Below are 18,128 nucleotides of genomic sequence, written 5' to 3'. Positions count from 1 at the left end.
GTATGTTTTAACCATTCTGAGATGAACTGAAGCCTGTTGGCTAAGGACCCATGTTTCTTTAGTACAAGAACTATGGGGCTGTGCGACTCTTCCATGCACTGTTTGACTCTTCTATCATTCCCAGCTTGAGCAGTTCAAACAATTCCTTTTGCACAGTTTGTCTCTGGCGTTCAGGTAACCTCTGAACGTGCTGTCACATCAGGCCGCATTTCAAAATGTTGCTCCATGGCATTTGTACAGCCGGGCAGGGGGGAGAACACATCTGCAAAAACTGCTATTGCAACACAGCAAAATCTGCTCTCTGGGCCTGTATGAGATGGTTATCACAATAGGGGGAGGCCAGAAAGCTGAAATTTGGCACCTCCAGCCACCGGAGAAGGGTCTGGAGAAGCTACAGGGTCACCAGAGAAGCTACAAGGAGAGACTAATACAAGCACTTTGTCTCCCAGTGAAAATTGCCAGAATCTAGCCGCTCCCTTTGTACGGGCGCTCCTGGGCCTGGAGGAAATTTTCCTCAGCACCACTGTGGAAAAAACTCCTGGCACGACCCGGATGCTTGGGCAGTTTTTATTTGATTGATGTGCTCTTGAACTTTGCAGCGCTCTTCCTTTATCTTCGCTGTCAGTTTCTGTCACGCCAGCTCCTGTGTCTGGATGAAAATGCTCCTCTCCGGCCCCAGCAGCTACTGGAATAGGTAATGCATGATTAAATGATGCTCATCAGTTGTGAAGATCAGCCTCCCCTGCTTCCACACCCTAAACCCGCTGCTCCACCCCACCACAGCTGGATTCTCATTCTTATTTGGATTCAGGGCTGAACCTGCTCTCATCTGCAAGGATAATTGGGGCACCAGTGGCAGACCTGCTAGTTGTAGTGTTCTCTAGGTCCGTTCACGAATGTTTTGTTTGAAAATGCAGTAGTAGCTTACTGGTGATCTGGCTCTAGCAGTGCTTTTCCTGCTCCACCTTGCCCCAAACCCAGATAGTGTGATGACCCTTTAATTTTTTTAGAGGAGTTTATTCTGAAGTTAATTTGCTTACAAGAAAGTGAAATTTGTTGTTGTTGTTGTTCATTAAATTATTGTTTTTTTTGTTTGTGTTTGTGTTCATTCAATTACTGAGGATTCTGTGACTTGGTGGTCCAAATGAGACTGCTACAATAATAAAAACGATTTTATTTATTTAGACCTACCAAAATCCCAGCAGTGAGTTTAGCAGTTACTACTTGTCAGTCACTATAACTGCATGAAATATAAAAGATTTCCTGTATCTGTCTGTATGAAAGCAGAGCTGAATCCGTCTTTTAGAGACAGTACTTCACCTAAATTCATAATCATTTAATTCACTGCTATATTTGATTAAAGTTATCACAAGACTTGTGAGTGATATGTGTAGTGTTTTGTTTTTCCTTTGCTTCTCACAGCAGGTCAGTGATGACCGACAATTAAAAATGTTGTAATCATCCAAAGGTGACAGACTTTAAAATACACTTTCAAGAAAAGAACATTAGGCAATGTAAACAGCCCATTAGCAGAGTGGACCCCCCATTTTTATTCCTTCCACTAAAAGATGATTTCTCAGAGCAATTATTACGAGGTGACCGTACAACTATTACATCTGTGTCTTCATTTAGTAACACTATCATGTTGTCACATTAGTTTACTACTTCCTGTAACTCAGTGACAACAGTGTCCCGTGTGAGGTGGGGAGGCTCTGGAGAATGTTTCTCAAGCAAAGTAGCATATGTAAGCGGCTATGTCATAAGAATACTAGCATACAATGCTTTAAAAGGAGCATTTTCCGACAGCTCGTGTTATCAGAATTAGGTGTCAGGCATGCCGGTCCAATTCCTGGCATACCTATGTGTGTTAACCTTAAGTATAAAAGAGAGTGCTGCTGTTGGCTCCGGCATCCAAACACCTACAAGTCAAAGAAGAAAAAGAGAATTTATCCATTCATCCAACTACTAACACGAGCTGCAGCAACCCACAGAGCAACATGCGTCTGTCTTCTATATCGCTCTGTAGCCTCCTTCTCATTTTAAAGCTGCAGCTGACTAGTACATATCCCATCAGCACTGGCTTGACTGACACTGACATGGACATCTTGAAGGTAAGTCTCTAAAGTCACTAAAGTTTTTCTTGAAAAAGTTGAGTCTTTCTGGGAGTTTCAGGCAATCTGTAGCAGCAATCAGAACAAGGAACTCAATTTTATTCACGTAAAATGTTGAACAACATCCTGCATTTCCTTCCATAGCTGTTCCCAATATTTAGCCTTGATCTCTCATGTGATAAAAGCATAAAGTCTGATCATTTTTATCTGTCACCTGTGCTCCAACATTGCTTCTAATAATCTCAATAAACTGAGACATAAACTGTTGACAAATACATTTGAGTGCCTCTGTCTATCCTCATGCCATAGTTAAATTGCCATGTTTATTATTCAAGACACAGTACAACTTTCATCTGTGTGGATCTTTAAAGGTGCTCCTAAGCAGACTGGAAGAGTCTGTTTCAGACCAAACGGCAGTGGACCAAAATGCCCCTGGACAGAGAGATCTTCTAGACAGCCTTAGCAGAGAGGACGCAGGAGATAGACATCAGCCAGACACCGGACTAGATGAAGCTGAAATCCGGGAGTTTCTTTCGGCCAAGAACCTCAAGAGTGTCCGCAATGATTCATCTAGGAAATCCTCTGGTTGTTTTGGGCGACGGATGGACAGAATAGGCTCCATGAGCTCTCTGGGGTGCAACACTGTGGGAAAATACAGTAAGTTACAGTAACTACACTACACCACGGTTAGAGTAATGTACCACAGATTTAACTCTTACTCTCTTACTCTTCCCTTGCAGATCCAAAGCAAAGATGAAGTCTTACCATCTAAATTCCAAAACTGCAACGTCTCTACCCAAAGATACTTTTATTTAAAGGCTATTTATTTACTAATATTTATTAAATACTGTTGCTCAGCAGAATATTTAAAATAATCAAAGCCAAACTGTTCCTTGTGTACTGTTGAATGTTTTAATAAATGTTTACAACTGCACGTCATTGGCCCTCATCACTGACCATGAGACACAGCCAACATATTTCAAAAAGGCACAAATGTACGGGAGACTTTTCCTTTGAACTGTCAAATATAAAAACACACACTGAAACATGCAGTGTTGTCTTAATGAAGAAGCTCTTGTCATTCTGAGTAACTGACAGCAGCAGGGAGCTCTATGCAGGACGTTTATATACAGAATTCATTTGATAACAGATTTATTTTTCTGTCTTCATAAAAAAGAGTAATGATCTGACACAGATCATTACTCAACAACATTGATTAATATGCTGAACTGTTTATTGGTGATAATGATTTTCCATTCCCATTTATTTCACTGCCAGTGCGTTACTGCTGATCAGCTGAGTAGTTTAGTGTGTACATGCTTAGCTCCGAGGTTGATTAAACGCTTTCTAACAAGGAAGTGATGTACAGTGAATTACAGTACAGCTTACCACTCCATCATCAGTGAGGAGCTCCACTGATTAAAGCTACAATTACATCATCATGAGTGAATTTGAATTTGCTGACTTTTTTAGAGTGTTCAAACCACCTTTCATGGCCACATGGTTTAGATGGCTGTTTGACTGATTGATATATTGATTGTTTCCACTAGATGTATAACAATTCACACTGACTCCACCACACTTTACAAGTCCCCAGCTTGTTAAATAAATTCCCCTTTTAGAGATAATAAAGGGGGAAGAAAAATCACATGTGATTTCTTGTTACAGGCACCGAACAGGGTATTAACCCTATAATGTCCTTTGTATCATATTTAATATGAGTTTCTGAGACCTCTATCTCATGAACATGATCAATACTTGCCATAATTTCAAAATCTTATGGACAAAACTCATTTTTTGTCTAAAATTAACATTGTTGTTAACAAAAAGTTGCCAAAACATCCAATGTATCAAATGCGATACAAAAAATATATAATAAATATATAATAAACATATATCATGCACAACATTATGTAGGGAAAAAAAAGATTTGTGGATTTTGTTATAAGGGCTAATAAACATCTCAGTTCCAAAAAAATCTGAATTTTATGGATATTTTTTGATGGGTTGGGTCTGACAACCCATCTTAAAAATCTCTTCGTCTAGAAATATACTAGGCACGTGCACGACTAGACGACTAATCATTGCTATTGTAACGAGTGGGCACCAGATTTCTCCAAGACATGCTGGAGAAATCTTTCGGCTGGCCTGGGAATGCCTTGATGTTTCTCTGGATAAGCTGGAGGAGCTGGTTGGTGACAGCGAGGTCTCAGCTTCCCTGCTTAGACTGTTGCCCCTACGGCCCAACTTCACAGAAGCAGAAGAAAATGGCGGGGTGGTTTATCGATTTATCATTTTAGATTTAAGGTTTTATTGAAGTGGTTGTCATGAACCATGTACATCATTCAAGAGTCTGGGGATCTGAGGAAAAGTTGTGTTTTTTAGTTATAGTAAGAGTATGTAATAGTTTTCTTGTCATATTTTATTTTAAGTGTAGTTTGTATGTTTGAAGTAGAGTGTGCAACAAAAGGTATAAAACACTCATACCATCTATAGATTACAGAACTTTAACCAAACCATTGTCAAGAGTAAGTATCCACAGCCTTTAATCAACTCTGTCTTCTGATCTTTGCAACATTATTTACTAAACTGGGTTTTAAAAAATTAATTATTTGGTTAGAATCCAAGATGGAGATGAATGGAAAATTGTTTTAAAACTCCACTGGGACATTTCAAACACCTCGTATGCTGTTTGGGTTAACCAATCCCTACGGTGTCTCAGACCCTCAGAAAAGATGTCCTAAGAGACTTCTTTAGCGTCTTCATCTTTGTGTTTAGATTGGGATTTTCCTCTACTTTTTTCAAAATCCTGTTCGAGGTTGACAGGTGAAGCCTGGCCCCACCTCAGGTCCAGCTGGACCACAGACTACAATTTCTCTCCTACCTGCAGACTGCTAAAAGTTTGAACTCCAATCTTACACAATGGTTCTTGTTTTTAGAAGATTCAATTTGTCCACCATGTACCGCTTGTACCGGTGATGGAAGACTTTTACCTTACAGCATCTCGAGGCAACTTTTGTTGTATTTGGAACTTTTTTTTTAAGAACTGAAATTACCACCATTGCATTCCTTCCCAGCTTCCACTGGGACCACATCACTAGGTTTGCCTGCTACCTTTGGGTAAGTAGAACTACTTCTTTCCTGAAACAATATTTTTGGTGTCCTTCATTAGTGTTAAAGAATACGTTCCTGCCTCCCCCACATGTCTCCTTCACCCACTAACAATTCCAAATAGGTTCTTGTCATACATCTTTTTGGATTTTATCACTGATTTTCTCCTCTCAGATGGAAAGACAGTTATATTAACCACTGTGTACAGGTTCTCTGAGGCAGCTCACTGTGTGGCCCTGAAGAAGCTCCCTCAGCCTCCAATTTCAATTCAATTTAATTCAATTTTATATAGCACCAAATCATAACAGCAGTTGACTCAGGGCACTTTAAATTGTAAGATAAAGACTGTATTGTGGAGGTAAGCATGGACGACACAGAGCTCTTAATTCTCACTCCTTCTTTATTCCTCTCCAACATCAACTGAACACATCGCGCCACAAACAAAGCAACACACACTTCCTCAACACTGGGTGTGAGTGGAGCCCTCTAGTGGTCCACCACAGTATAATAATACAAGAGCAAGTGCTTTGGATTCTACCGTCAGACAAATGGACAGATCGAAAGATGAAAGCAGGAAGTAGCAGCAGCCTGTGGTTGAATTATCCATAACAATCCATAACTTTGAGTTGTCTTGTGAATATGCCCATAACTCACTCAGTGCTAAAAGCAATCACTGTTTAAAGTTTCAACTGGTTCTCAGCCACCCCATTCCCATCCAATGAAGAGGAACTGGATGTGCTCCCAGTTCAGTCCCATCTGAAGCACAGCTGCTGCAACTGGAACCAAATGAAGGTCGCCCAGCTTTGAACTGCTGACTGCAGTCACTGCTTTAATTTTCATTGTTTGGAGTTCTCATAAAGCCAAAGCATCAAGCCATGACATTACGCTCTTTCAGGCTCTCCTGGCTCTGTTTTCATGAGAGAGCACGCAAAAGCTGGGTGCTCAGGATCCACATCCATTCACCACAGCCACAGTCATTTGGTTAGCCTGTTCCTCAAATGATGGAAAGGAGTCCAAACTGTATTGGTCTGAAGTGGATTCAAACAGCAACAACAATGATGAATTCTGGGTAATTTAAATGCATTCCAACAGCTAGCAGTTCAACCATCAGGCCACAGAGACACCTCCTGCAGCAGCATGTCCAGGATCACATTACTTTTCAATCACACCCAGTGCACTCCCTTTATATTCCTTCTTACCACTCAGATTAATGTCCTTGTCTGCTCAAAGCCTGAAGGCAGCTAAGGTCACACTGTGCAAGTATATGTGGCACATCTGTAATGCTGCAAAGCCACATAAATCTCATATTTTATTGCCCAAATACTTTACATTCCCTATAATTCTCCGGCTCTAGCTGGCCATCATAGGTCCTACAAAGTCCTCTGGGAGCTTGGTCAGCTGTGGAGGATTGTCCCACGCCAAGAGTGTAAAGAAAAAACAAAAGCAAATTTAAAAAAAGTTTTTGTATGTTTTAAACATGAGGTCTGAGCATGACAATGGTATTAGTCTTCTCAGCAAAATGAAACAAATGATTCTCTAAATATTATTTATTTATTTCAGTTCTGTTTAGTTTTGAGTGACCTTGTGATTTTTTTTAAATTGCTTTTTAATTTTCTCCAAATAGGAATTTAAAATGACTCCTTAGAATTCAAATCTGCAGGATTATTAGGGGTCTGTGTGAAGCACATCCCTTATTAAATGTGCCATTTATGTGCCTTCTGAATGAGCGAACAAGGCAAAGCTCCACCCATGAAATGCAATCTCTTATCATAGTGCATCAAAGTCTGCACTTCCAAAATGTGCGACTGCAAAGACCCTAGAAACCAATAAAGACCTCAGGCTCTGATTTGTCTGATTAATACTGTGGAGTTACAGTAAAATGAGAACATGGTGTTTGTGTAACTCTTAACTTTGAAACTCACCGAATACACATTAAAACTCAAATATTTATTTTGTAAATATTTCTTTAAATATGTGAAAATTACTTGTTTGTTATAAAACATGTAAATTTATGATTGTTTCTTGAAAGTTGAGTCCATGTAATTCTTGTCTACTTTCTATTAAAGGCCACCTATTATTGAAACATACTCACAGTATATGCTTCTTCTTTTCTATAATACCGCCTGTTCATGCCTGTTCATAATGCAGCCTATAATTTTAGATTATAGGCTGTATTATTCCTACCTTACAAACTCATGGCAGGAAGAAATGCCTTCAGTTATGGTAATAAATCATATTCACGATACTGTTTATATTCCTTTGACTATAACATTGTTTCCTTCCTGTCCTAATCTAAACCATGGAACCACGAGCAGCAGTTTTAACCTACTATGGTACGTTTCATTCTTAGGAGTGTAGACAGTGTTAAGTATTTGCATAGTGAAACTGCATTCTTCCCAATACACAGCTCAGAGATCCAAGATGGCTCCTTAGGTCATGCCACTGCTGACTGGAAAGCATGATGATACACAGACACATATACTGTATACATAGACACATGCACACACACACACACACACACACACACACACACACACACACACACACACACACACACATGTCACTTACCACCAAGCGCCACTTAAAGAGACATCTGACCAGCGGCCTTATCATTTAGAGGTGTCAGAATGCACTTGGGGCCGTCTACAAAATGATGGCACTGCCTGTCTGGCGCATGGTAAGTGTATGTAGATGGTTGTGTATGTGAGCCAGTCTGTATATAAAAGCTTGCAGTGCATGCTATAGTATCAGTATTAGCAGAAGAAACATAACATGAGAACTGAGGTTCTGTGGGGTGTATTGGCCCTGCTGTGTCAGCAAACACTGGTTAGCAGCCACATACTGGGGAGGCCCTCATCTGCTAATGACCTGGCTCAGCTCAAGGTAAGAAACCATGTCACACCTGTAATCAACACACCATTTGTGAAAACATTACACTGTGAAGGGTCAGGTACTTTGATATTCAAACAGAGAGAGGGTCAAAGATGAGAAAATAGTTGCATGAATAACATATTTCCTGTTATTACAACATTTAAAAGTCATTCAAAGGCAGTTTCACTGGTATCAGTGTCTTCAATTATACCATGCTTGTAGGAATGCTACAAGCATTTTATAATTGCACAAATGCATCCAGTCCAGTATAACTGATTTATGTTTTACTTGACAAAGTAAAGAGTTTTTTTCAAATATAGTTTAAATCAGACCACGTGTTGACATGCTTTTCTTTGGATTTGTGAGTATTGAGAGGGCATAACAAGATAAAATGTTGACTGTTGTGATGACACCAAGAAGACACAACAACAGATCAGGCGATTACAAACAAAGCAACACAATGTCGAAAAGTAGTTATCATTAGAGTGTGACCTCACATTGATCTGATCTCAAAGATATACCAGCTTTACTTTGTTCTCCTGATTTTCACTTGTAATTTTAACTTCATCAAAACCTTCATCTTCATTCTTCCTTCATCTTATAATTAGCTGAGGTGAACTAGAAATTAGAGCTCTCTGCTTCCAGAATAACAAGCTGTGGTTTAGCTGTGGCTGAAGTAGACAGTTATTAATGAGTTTGCTTTGACTCTGACACAGCACTGACAACACATGAACAAAACCTTCACCTTTATTCCTGATATGCTGTTAATATTTGCATACCTATTAAATTAGGCAATAAAAACATCCATTGTTTTGAAAGTATGCAGCCTTTGGTTCATAGTGTGAACGTCACAATATCTGTGCACTGATGATAACTGTGATATTTAAAATTTAAACATCGTGAATGATGGGTCCCTCTTGTTTGTTGTTGGCTGAGTGGGTGACTCCAGGTGGGCTCTCAGACTCGGGACCCATCTGCTGACTCTAGTCCACGCTTTGCGGTGGAGATGGTGAGTCCCAACCCTGGGACCCCAGGTAGGGTGTAGTAGGGGATTTAGATGATCAGCTGATGAACTGGGTCTTTCCTGGCTACCTTGGTGGCCCCACACAACTCGTCACTGCTGTGTGTTTTTCAATTTGATCTGCACCTGAGGCATTGAGTGTGAGCATTGTTGACCAGCTGTCGGGTGCTCATGTCACAACTGTCAATCTTAAAAGCACTCTATTTTTCATACAGTCATACTCATCCTTTATATCTCAAACACTCACTTGCACCATAAGGTCTGTATTTAAAAGCTTGCAGTGTACACTATAGTATCAGTATTAGCAGAAGAAACATAACATAGGAACTGAGATTCTGTGAGGTGTAATAATCCAGTGTGAGAGTCAGCTGGGTTAACTGTTGCTTCCTGTTTACCTAGCTGAGGCAGCTTTTATTCCTCCTTTTCTGACAGACAGACCCCCACTGTCAATAAATTCCTCACACAAGTTTATAGCTAAACCAACTGATTTGAGATGCTGGAGGTCAGGGTTCAGCAACTTCATCTCATTCTAAAAGTCCACTATTGTCCTTTAAACAAGGGTTGACAAACAATCCTCATCACCTGGGACCTTTCTTTTGGCTCACGCTGGGATGGCCGGCCTCTTGTGGGGTTGGTTACCCATTGGTTCTCTGGGGCCCTTGTCCTTTGGCAGTGGGGGCTCCATGTGGAGCCTCCCTCTTCCTTCACGTGGTTGTCATCGAGATGTGTGGCCTCAGGTCTTCACTATTCTTGGGGGTCCGTGGACAGCCTGGGTCTCATGGTCTAATGGACCTGACTCTGGCTCCCAGGGGGGTGTTGTTGCAGCCTGTCACCCTCATTATGTATACACACCCACACCCACCCACCCACCCACCCACCCATCCACACACACACACACACACACACACACACACACACACACACACACACACACACACACTTGCACGTCCCACCTGATTTATTAGATGCTTTATGATTTCTACAACAGTCTTTGCTGGAACGCTTTGAGGAGATATTGGATGAAGTGGTCCAGAAAGAAGACTTGGAAGCTTATTATGAAGACATGAACCAAGAGCCCAAAAGCAGCCAGGCCAGCCAAGGATGGGACCAAGAGGGGAACCAAGAACCTCTGATATCTGAAAAAGCCCAACCACTAACTGAGGGCAAGACTGTGAATCAGAGGAGCCGCCTCCAGGACCTGCTGATGGCCACCAGGAAACGCACCTCTGGCTGTTTTGGAGCCAGGATCGATCGAATAGGAAATGCCAGTGGCTTGGGATGCAATAGTGGAAGAGGTAGGACTGCAGTCGGAGAAGCAAAACACAAATTTGAATTAAATTTGTTAAATAAATACAGAGCATTAGAACATGTCAACCCTTAAAAATGTGCATGCAGTTGGATTTTGACTAAATGTGCATTCACATATTCTACAAGTTCTTAACTTGACAACGTGACAATTGTGTTGATGTGTTTTCTCACTTGTTATTCTTTCGGGCTGCTGCCTTTCGGGGTTGGCACAGCATTGAGCCTTCATCTGCCTCCATCACACCAACTTCCTCTGCACATGTCCAAACTATCTCAGCTTTGCCTTAAACATTGACCTTCTTCACACTATTCATTGTAAAAATGTTTTGGACAGTCCACTTTTGTTCATACTATAAAGTACGCCAAGTAATAATTTGCAGAACACATTTATGTTGATTGACACTTAGTTTTATTTATTTTTTAAATGAAATATAAATACTTAAAGTTTAAGTAGAAGTTGGAAATAAATGCATTTGAAGGATGATGATGGTACCAGGATTGCAACATGACCAGTTAAATAACAGTACTGTCTTCTTTTTGTGCTTGTGTCATTGTCCTCCTAGGATAGTCCAGCCTTTTCCCGGGGCGCATGACGAATTCTGCTGTTGGAACTGAAATTATATCAGAGAAATATAGAGTTTGGAAAAGTATGGTTTTGTATTAGTTGCATTTCAACTTTGTGTATCTATTTTGCATGTTTCTGTGTCAGACATGAGAAACTGGCTGTTTTTCAAGTAGGTAATTAATTCGATAAGTCCATTGTAGATGAGCAACATAAACACTTTAATGGAAAAGAGTTAAACAACTACTGTAACTGCATGTGGGGGTCTAACAAAAATAAACATATTTTTTACTTACATGAAGGATTCTCTCTATTTTATAGACAGAATAAAAAGTAGAATTTAAATAATATTTGAGATTGCAGTGTGCACATTGAGGAGCGGAGTGACTGATGCTGCTATAAAAGAATACGGCTCTCACAACAACAAAGTGGTAAAGTATGTGAAACATTGTACTGCATATATGACACACTGCAGGAGGACAGTGGTTGTCCACACTGAGGTTTTTAATAAAAAGGGAAATAGTTGTTCCGTGTTACTGTTGGCTTCCATCACCATGACATACTTAAGATTCGAACAAACTTTTTACAATTTTTCTGATAATTTGCTAATTGTGAAATAGGCTGATAGTTACCAATAGAGCTGTCAACAAGGTTAGGTTTCTTTAGTAGAGGAGTTACCTTAGCAAAGCCAAATAAATGACTCAAGGCACCGAACGGAAGCAGTTTGAGGACATCACATTATTTATGTGATTTAAGTGATTGATAAATGTGTTACAATCATCATCAGAAAGTAACAGAGCATGCTGAGATGGAGGAGAAACAATACAGTTGATAGTATCCAATGATAAACGGAAATTATTCTTATAGCAAGATTACTGACATAAGAGGATCGAGCGAGTAAGAGTGAATGAGCTCTTTGAAGTGTTCACAGTAGACAACCAAACCTCGGGACTTCTGCAGTCATCCTGCTTTTCGATGGAAATATTGAAGGCTGCAAGTCTTATTAATTAACCAGGGTGAGTGGAAATTGACAGAGCAAGGGCCACTTTGTAAGGAGTGACCTGATTGAGAATGGCAAGAAACTGTTTGTTTTAATAAACACTTTCTTGTCTTTCTCAATCATTATGAACCTTAAAAGAGCAGTGAAAGCTCAAACGGATCATCGGGCATAAAAATGTCTTTTTTTAAAGCTTACAGCTGTTCCACTTCCTTTGGCAAAGATGTGAGGAGCACAAATGAACTGGAACTCTAGAATATAGTTTTTAAAAATACCACATTTTATTATCACGCTGCCAGGCCAAAAAGATTAACATTAAATCCAGATTCTCATTATAGAACAAGTCCTTTAAAATATAAGACTACAAACTGAGTGGCTGTTTATTACAAGTTTTTTTTGGTGGCGTAAGCTACACACAAAATCAGGGTTCCTGCTGTGTTGGGCCCTAGCTTTCCACGCCTTTTAGATGGCAGCCCAGGTGGTAAACACAAGGTAGCATGGACTAGTCCAGCCTCAACCAGTCTCAGGTGAATCTGCCTGGCATCAACCCAACATGAGCGCAGGAGCAGAGCTTCCACAGAAGCAGCACAAGGAAATTAGCTCTTTCCTCCTGTGGGGTATCCCAAGCAAAGACAGGCTGACCATCAAAAGTGGAAGTATACCCGGGGCCATCCTCAAGCTGTGCTGGAAAGAACCCTGTTTGCTTTACGCTGGAAATTATACATAAGAGATTTAAGGGCTAGCAGGCAGATGATGCCAGACAAAAATGTAGTTAAAATATGGGCATAACGTGTAAAATAAACAAGAGGCAGAGGCAGCAGAATCAGCAAAAAAGGATTCAAAGAGTATATATGATAGAGGTAATCTTGTGCATGGTTTCACAGTGAATGGGGTTTGAGATGAGGACAAACAGTAGGTATTTTCCATCTGGAAACATCTGCATGTAACATTATTTCATTTCATTTATTTATTTATTTCACACTTGGTCAACAGTTTCCACAGTTAGTTCTTTCAAACAAACCAACTACACTTTCTGTCAGTAAAGCACTGCAACCACGTGTGAAAAGGAGCAGGCAGAAGAATATATTCTTATTAAACCCTGCCCCCCATCTACAATCCAACTTATATCGCAAGTGGGCACCAAAAGTCAAGGAACAAACTAACATTAACACTTATTTCCTGTCCTAACTCAAACCAAACAACAAATTTACAGTAAGAATATATCACTCCACATAGTAACAAGGAGAAAAGATAAGTAAATAAAATAAATGAAACAAAAAACACCCCAGTTTTATTTATATCATGCCAAATCATTAATCACAAGTACTGAAGTACTCCCACTAGGTTTAAATCTGGGACTCCCCACCATTTGACCTTAGAACTGAAGAAGCTTCTCGGATGAGAGGTCAAACGTCTTCAAGCAACTTAAAGAAGCCCAGACGCTTTTCTTTGCAAGCTCCTTTGACTACAATGACCTGGATGACTGAGAACCTTCACAGACACAAGTACTGAAGATGCTTTAAATTATTATCGTGAATAACTTAGTCTTGTATAGTAGCTTAAAAAAAGGGTTGACTCATCAAAGTCGCCCCCTTTGGCAGATATAACAGCTGAAGACAGTCGTGGCTTCTTTCTACAATAGAAATCAAATATTCTCCCATATCTGTAGCAGAAGTTCCCATAAACGTGGACCTTGTAGGTTGCTTTGCTTTCACTCTTCTGTCCACTTCATCCCAAACCAGCTTGATGGGGTTTAAGTCTGGAGACTGTGCTGGACACTCCGTGTTTTCAAGCTCACCACCTTGTTCTTTGTTCCTGAGGTAGTTCTGGCACAGCTTGGATTTAGGTTTTGGGTCTTTATGTTGCTATAGGTTGAAGCCCTGACCAACCAAGGTCATACCAGAGGGTCCTGCATGGTGCTGCACAATGCTGTGGTTTTGGTTCAGGGTGCCTCTCACTCTGTACAAGTCACCGGCAAACAGCCCCAGACCATCACACTTCCTCCTCCATGTTTGACAGTCGATGCCACACACTGTGGAACCATCCTTCACCTACTCCACCGCAAAGATCCTGTGTGATGATCTCAAGATTTCAAATGTTGATCCATCAGTCCATAATACCTTCTTCCAGTCTTCAGTAGTCCAATGGTGGTATTTCATGTCCCAGCCAAGCCTCTTTGTCTTATTCTGACGTCTGGCATTCTTGCTGCAACTCGTCCTGTCAAACCTGCAGCTCAAAGTCTTCTCTTCACAGCTGAAACTGAGACTTTCTTACTACGACCACTATTAAGCTGTGCTTGAAGCTGTTGTCCTGTGAGCCGCCTATCACACAGCTGTTAACTTGTCCTCTGATTGAGTCGTGTCTTTGGGTCTGCAGACCTCTTCCTGTCAGTTTGTTTCTGAGCCTTTGGATGGTGAAGGAAACTGGACTCACTGACACCTTGACTTTCTTTGCAGTTTCTCTGTAGGACAGACCGACATTTATACGTGTTATGATGGTCTGTCTCTCTTCCATTGTTAATCACCTTTTTTTCACCATTTGTGTACCATCACACTGCTTTCTGCAGTACAATACTGTTCAAAAATTGCAATAAATAACTGGAAAATCTGGGGTGTTCTAAAACTTTTGACCGGTAGTGTATATAAATAAAAAGGCTAGAGGTTAAAAGCTTTGTGGCTAGAGGTGAGTTTTGAGAAGATTTTTAAAAAGAGTCCAGTGATGGGGCGTTGCGAGAGTTCCAGAGGGTGGGGGCTGCCACACTAAAGGCTCTGTTCCCAAAGGTTTGGAGGTTGTTGTGAGGGACAGAAAGTAAACCCCTGGCTGAGTACTGCAGTATCTGAGACTGTGTGTATGGGTGCAGCAGTGTCAGACAGGTACTGAGGGCCCAGAGCATCAAGGGATTTGTAAGTGAGAAGAAGGATCTTGTAAGTAATGTGTGACTAGTCTGGGAGTCAACTGAGAGTCGGTTGAAGTGACATGTTCCAGAGATAAGTGCATGTTAAAATCATAGCAGCTGAGTTCTGGACATACTGGAGCCTGTCCAGGTCTTTGCTGGAAATCCTGAACAGCCGTAATCCAGCCAGATGGTGAGAAAGACTTGGATAAGCGTTTCTGCTACAGAGGATAGCCAAAATCGAAAGGTAGGACTGGAACTTGAAGAGTACAGTACCAGTGAGGCAAGGATAGAGGAATAGTGTGAGACACCCTTACCTCTCCAGTTTATGAGTTATCTGCTTTAAGGTATGCATTTCACAGTTATACCAGGAATTCAAGTACTTCTGATTTTAGTTTTGTTTTTTTATTTTAATAATAATTTGACCTGAAATGAGAACTAAACTGGATAAAAAGTTTGAAAAATCAAATGAAAACTCTAAAACTGTTTTTTCAGTTTTTCAGTTCAGGGGAACAATGCAAAGAGTTAGATGGTAAATGGGCAGATTCTATTTTTTAGCACTTTTCTGCTCTCCCAGAGCACTCGAAGTGCCACATTCACCCATTCACACAAACAGTTCTTTCTGTGCTTTTCAGTGCTTCCTAGCCAACATCCACATTCTGATGGATCCACGGAGAGCAACATGGGGTTAGTATCTTGCCAAACGATATTTGTCATTCAGACTGGGGAAGCCAGGGATCGAACCACTAACCTTCCGATTAGTAGATGAGCTGCATTTGAACTAACATAGTTATCCTGCTGTAACCAGCTTTCTGTAAGGCAGAATAAATCAATATGTTGATCAATTATTACTTGCTATACTAATAATTATTAAGTGCTAACAGGCAATTATAAGAGAGAGGAATGTTAGCCACTTCATCCAAAGTGAGATGGATGCCACATCTTCTAACAAGTCCAGGTTTTCCTCATTTTGACAAAGCCACACACCGAATCAACATTACACAACGTCACATTTCTCCAAACAGAATCACCAACAGCCAGAGTAGGGAAAAGCTATTTGAAACATGAATCATGGGCTTCTGTTTAGGATTATGCCTTCTCCTCACCATTACTAAGCTAGCCTGTTTTCCTGGCTGCTTGGGAAAATCTGCTAACGTAAAGGTAACAGTGCCTTACAGGTCAACTAGGCTGCAGACAGCAATAAAGGATGTCTATTCATTGCTTATAATTACTTTGTCACCTAAGAGTCACTGCATGAGGATTTTCACTGTTAAAAGTACATCCCAAATAGATGAGCTCATGAGCTCTTTATGCTTCTTGTTTCTTATATTACAGAATATAATCTGAAATGGGACACAAACAATGTTACTGTCACGGTCGGACGGTCCTCCCCGGGCAACCTGGGTTTTGTTATTTTGGTTTTCTCCTGTTTCTCCTCTCTCCCAACCGTGGCGTTTGTTTACGGAAGCTCGCGCTTCCGGGGAGGGTGTGGCCCGGACAGAGGCTCCTCCGCGCGGCTGTGGACTCACCTGCACTTGATCGCCCTGCCCGCTGCTTCTAATCAGCCTCCCTCTTAGACCTGTGGCATTTAAGGAAGATGTGTGGCGACAGTTGACATCGGATTATTACTCCAAGCCAGAAATTGGCAAGGAGAAGAGAATCCGGGGTACTCTTTCTCCTGCATCTGTGACAGTTTGTGTGAGTGTGTGCATGTTTGCATAAATGTTGCACAGACCATGGCAAAGAAAAGCAAGAAAATTTAGTGATGAAGTGATGAAGCTGGCTTATATCAGCAATATATTATAAAGTGAAATTAAATCTTCAGCCTTGAAGCAGAGAAAACCTCTTGGCAGACAAAAATCTGTGCATTCACTCAGCAGAAAACTTGATGAAGGAAATGTACTTTCCTGTCAGTCATGTCATCTGGGTAAATTTGCTGAAACCAAGGAGTTGGGAGGTGGCACATGTCTTAAGGGACACATCTCTTCTCCAAAGAGCATTTTTCCAGAAATGCTCTTGGTGAAACAACGGTGCTCAGTATGACTAAATGACAGATCCATTTAATGCAGCTGCACCTGCTGATTTTACTTCTCCTGAAAAACACCAGTTCATCGATATGACATCTGATTCCATCCTGCGGCTGAGGTTTGCAGCACAAACACTGAGTAAATTCTGGCTTGGTGTAATTAGGAGAGGATGGACAGCTGTTGGCATTCGACTTCCCTTTGCCACATCTTTCATCTGTTTTCTGCTGTTGCCTCAGTGAAAACAAAGTGCAGATTTTGAATAAATGATTTTGGTTAGGATTAGGCCTTCAACACCTCGAGAAGGTGTGCAGTGAAAAACAGGCTCAGTGCAGCTACCAATGGTGATGTGGACGGCGAATCAGCTTCGGATGTGGAGAGTACTACGGCGTATCAGATGCTGCTGTGCACATTGGCATATTTCCCTGTTGCTTGTCTTGTGTTTCATGGTGTTACAATGTGAAGATACATGTGCTTTTTTGTGCTGAGGAGTTTTTGTTTTCTGTTCTCATACTGATTCCCTATTGGGGACCAGTATGAGCAGAGTTTCTTTTTTTCTCCTCGACTGCCCTTTTGTGTTATACATTTCATTGTTTCTTTAAAATGCCACCTTGTCTGACCTGTCTCCCCAATATGATGTTTGTGTATTTTATGTACAGTCAGAAAGGCTGAAATTTTGATGCAGGCAAATGCAAGTGACAAAAAAAGGCATTCATTCATTCAAGTATCGAACTGTCCCTTGTCAATGACATGTTTTGTCATGGTCCTGGGTCATTTTGACCCAGTGTTCTTAGTTTTCCTGTGGTTTTGTATTTTGTTCCTTATGTTCATTGGATTGTTTGGTTTGGTATTTGGATTCCCCCTGTGTTCATGCTTTTATTGTGGTGTTTGTTCTGGTACCGTGTTCCCGTCCTTTGGGTTCTGTGTTCTCCTCATCCCCTCGTGTATTCATCCTTGTTCTCTGCCTCTCTCTCTGTGCTCTTCTCTGTGTACTGTGTTGTGTTTAAGGTCCACATCTTGGTGTCATTATTTTCAGTTTCGTGTCCTCCCCGCTCGGTCATGAGTAATTGTCCTCAGCTGTGTTCCCCGTGTGTTCCCACTTCCCTCATTTCCTTCTGTGTATTTATGTCAGAGTATCCCTTTGTTCCGTGTTGCGTCGTCCCTCTAGGTTGTGTGCGTTCCCCCGTGTCTTCCCAGCGCCTCAGCTTTAGTTTCTCCCAGTATAGTTTTAAC

General features: G+C 41.0%; 2 protein-coding genes across 2 annotated transcripts; both read left to right on the top strand.

Annotated features, from left to right (window-relative positions):
• Nucleotides 1-1,997: 1,997 nt before the first annotated feature.
• Nucleotides 1,998-2,868, top strand: nppb (natriuretic peptide B). The gene is made up of 3 exons (XM_085345583.1): nucleotides 1,998-2,111; nucleotides 2,483-2,768; nucleotides 2,852-2,868. The coding sequence occupies exons 1-3, from the start codon at nucleotides 1,998-2,000 to the stop codon at nucleotides 2,866-2,868; spliced, it is 417 nt and encodes a 138-aa protein (XP_085201709.1).
• A 5,126-nt stretch (nucleotides 2,869-7,994) lies between these two features.
• Nucleotides 7,995-10,987, top strand: nppa (natriuretic peptide A). Its single transcript, XM_085345582.1, has 3 exons — nucleotides 7,995-8,105; nucleotides 10,103-10,409; nucleotides 10,983-10,987. The coding sequence occupies exons 1-3, from the start codon at nucleotides 7,995-7,997 to the stop codon at nucleotides 10,985-10,987; spliced, it is 423 nt and encodes a 140-aa protein (XP_085201708.1).
• Nucleotides 10,988-18,128: the final 7,141 nt, after the last annotated feature.

This window comes from Diplotaxodon limnothrissa, linkage group LG20, assembly GCF_057381915.1.
Source record: "Diplotaxodon limnothrissa isolate DT_005_m linkage group LG20, D_limnothrissa_male_GT1.1, whole genome shotgun sequence".
Taxonomy (NCBI): domain Eukaryota; kingdom Metazoa; phylum Chordata; class Actinopteri; order Cichliformes; family Cichlidae; genus Diplotaxodon; species Diplotaxodon limnothrissa.
The sequence above is the reverse complement of the archived record's forward strand: the minus strand, read 5'-3'. Positions and strand labels throughout refer to the sequence as shown.

Bases quoted from the DNA above. Each gene is read 5' to 3' on its own strand.
- nppa (XM_085345582.1), top strand. From the start codon at position 7,995: ATGAGAACTGAGGTTCTGTGGGGTGTATTGGCCCTGCTGTGTCAGCAA. The intron at 8,106-10,102 runs GTAAGAAACCAT...TTTCTACAACAG, and splicing joins ATGACCTGGCTCAGCTCAAG to TCTTTGCTGGAACGCTTTGA.
- nppb (XM_085345583.1), top strand. From the start codon at position 1,998: ATGCGTCTGTCTTCTATATCGCTCTGTAGCCTCCTTCTCATTTTAAAG. The intron at 2,112-2,482 runs GTAAGTCTCTAA...GGATCTTTAAAG, and splicing joins CTGACATGGACATCTTGAAG to GTGCTCCTAAGCAGACTGGA.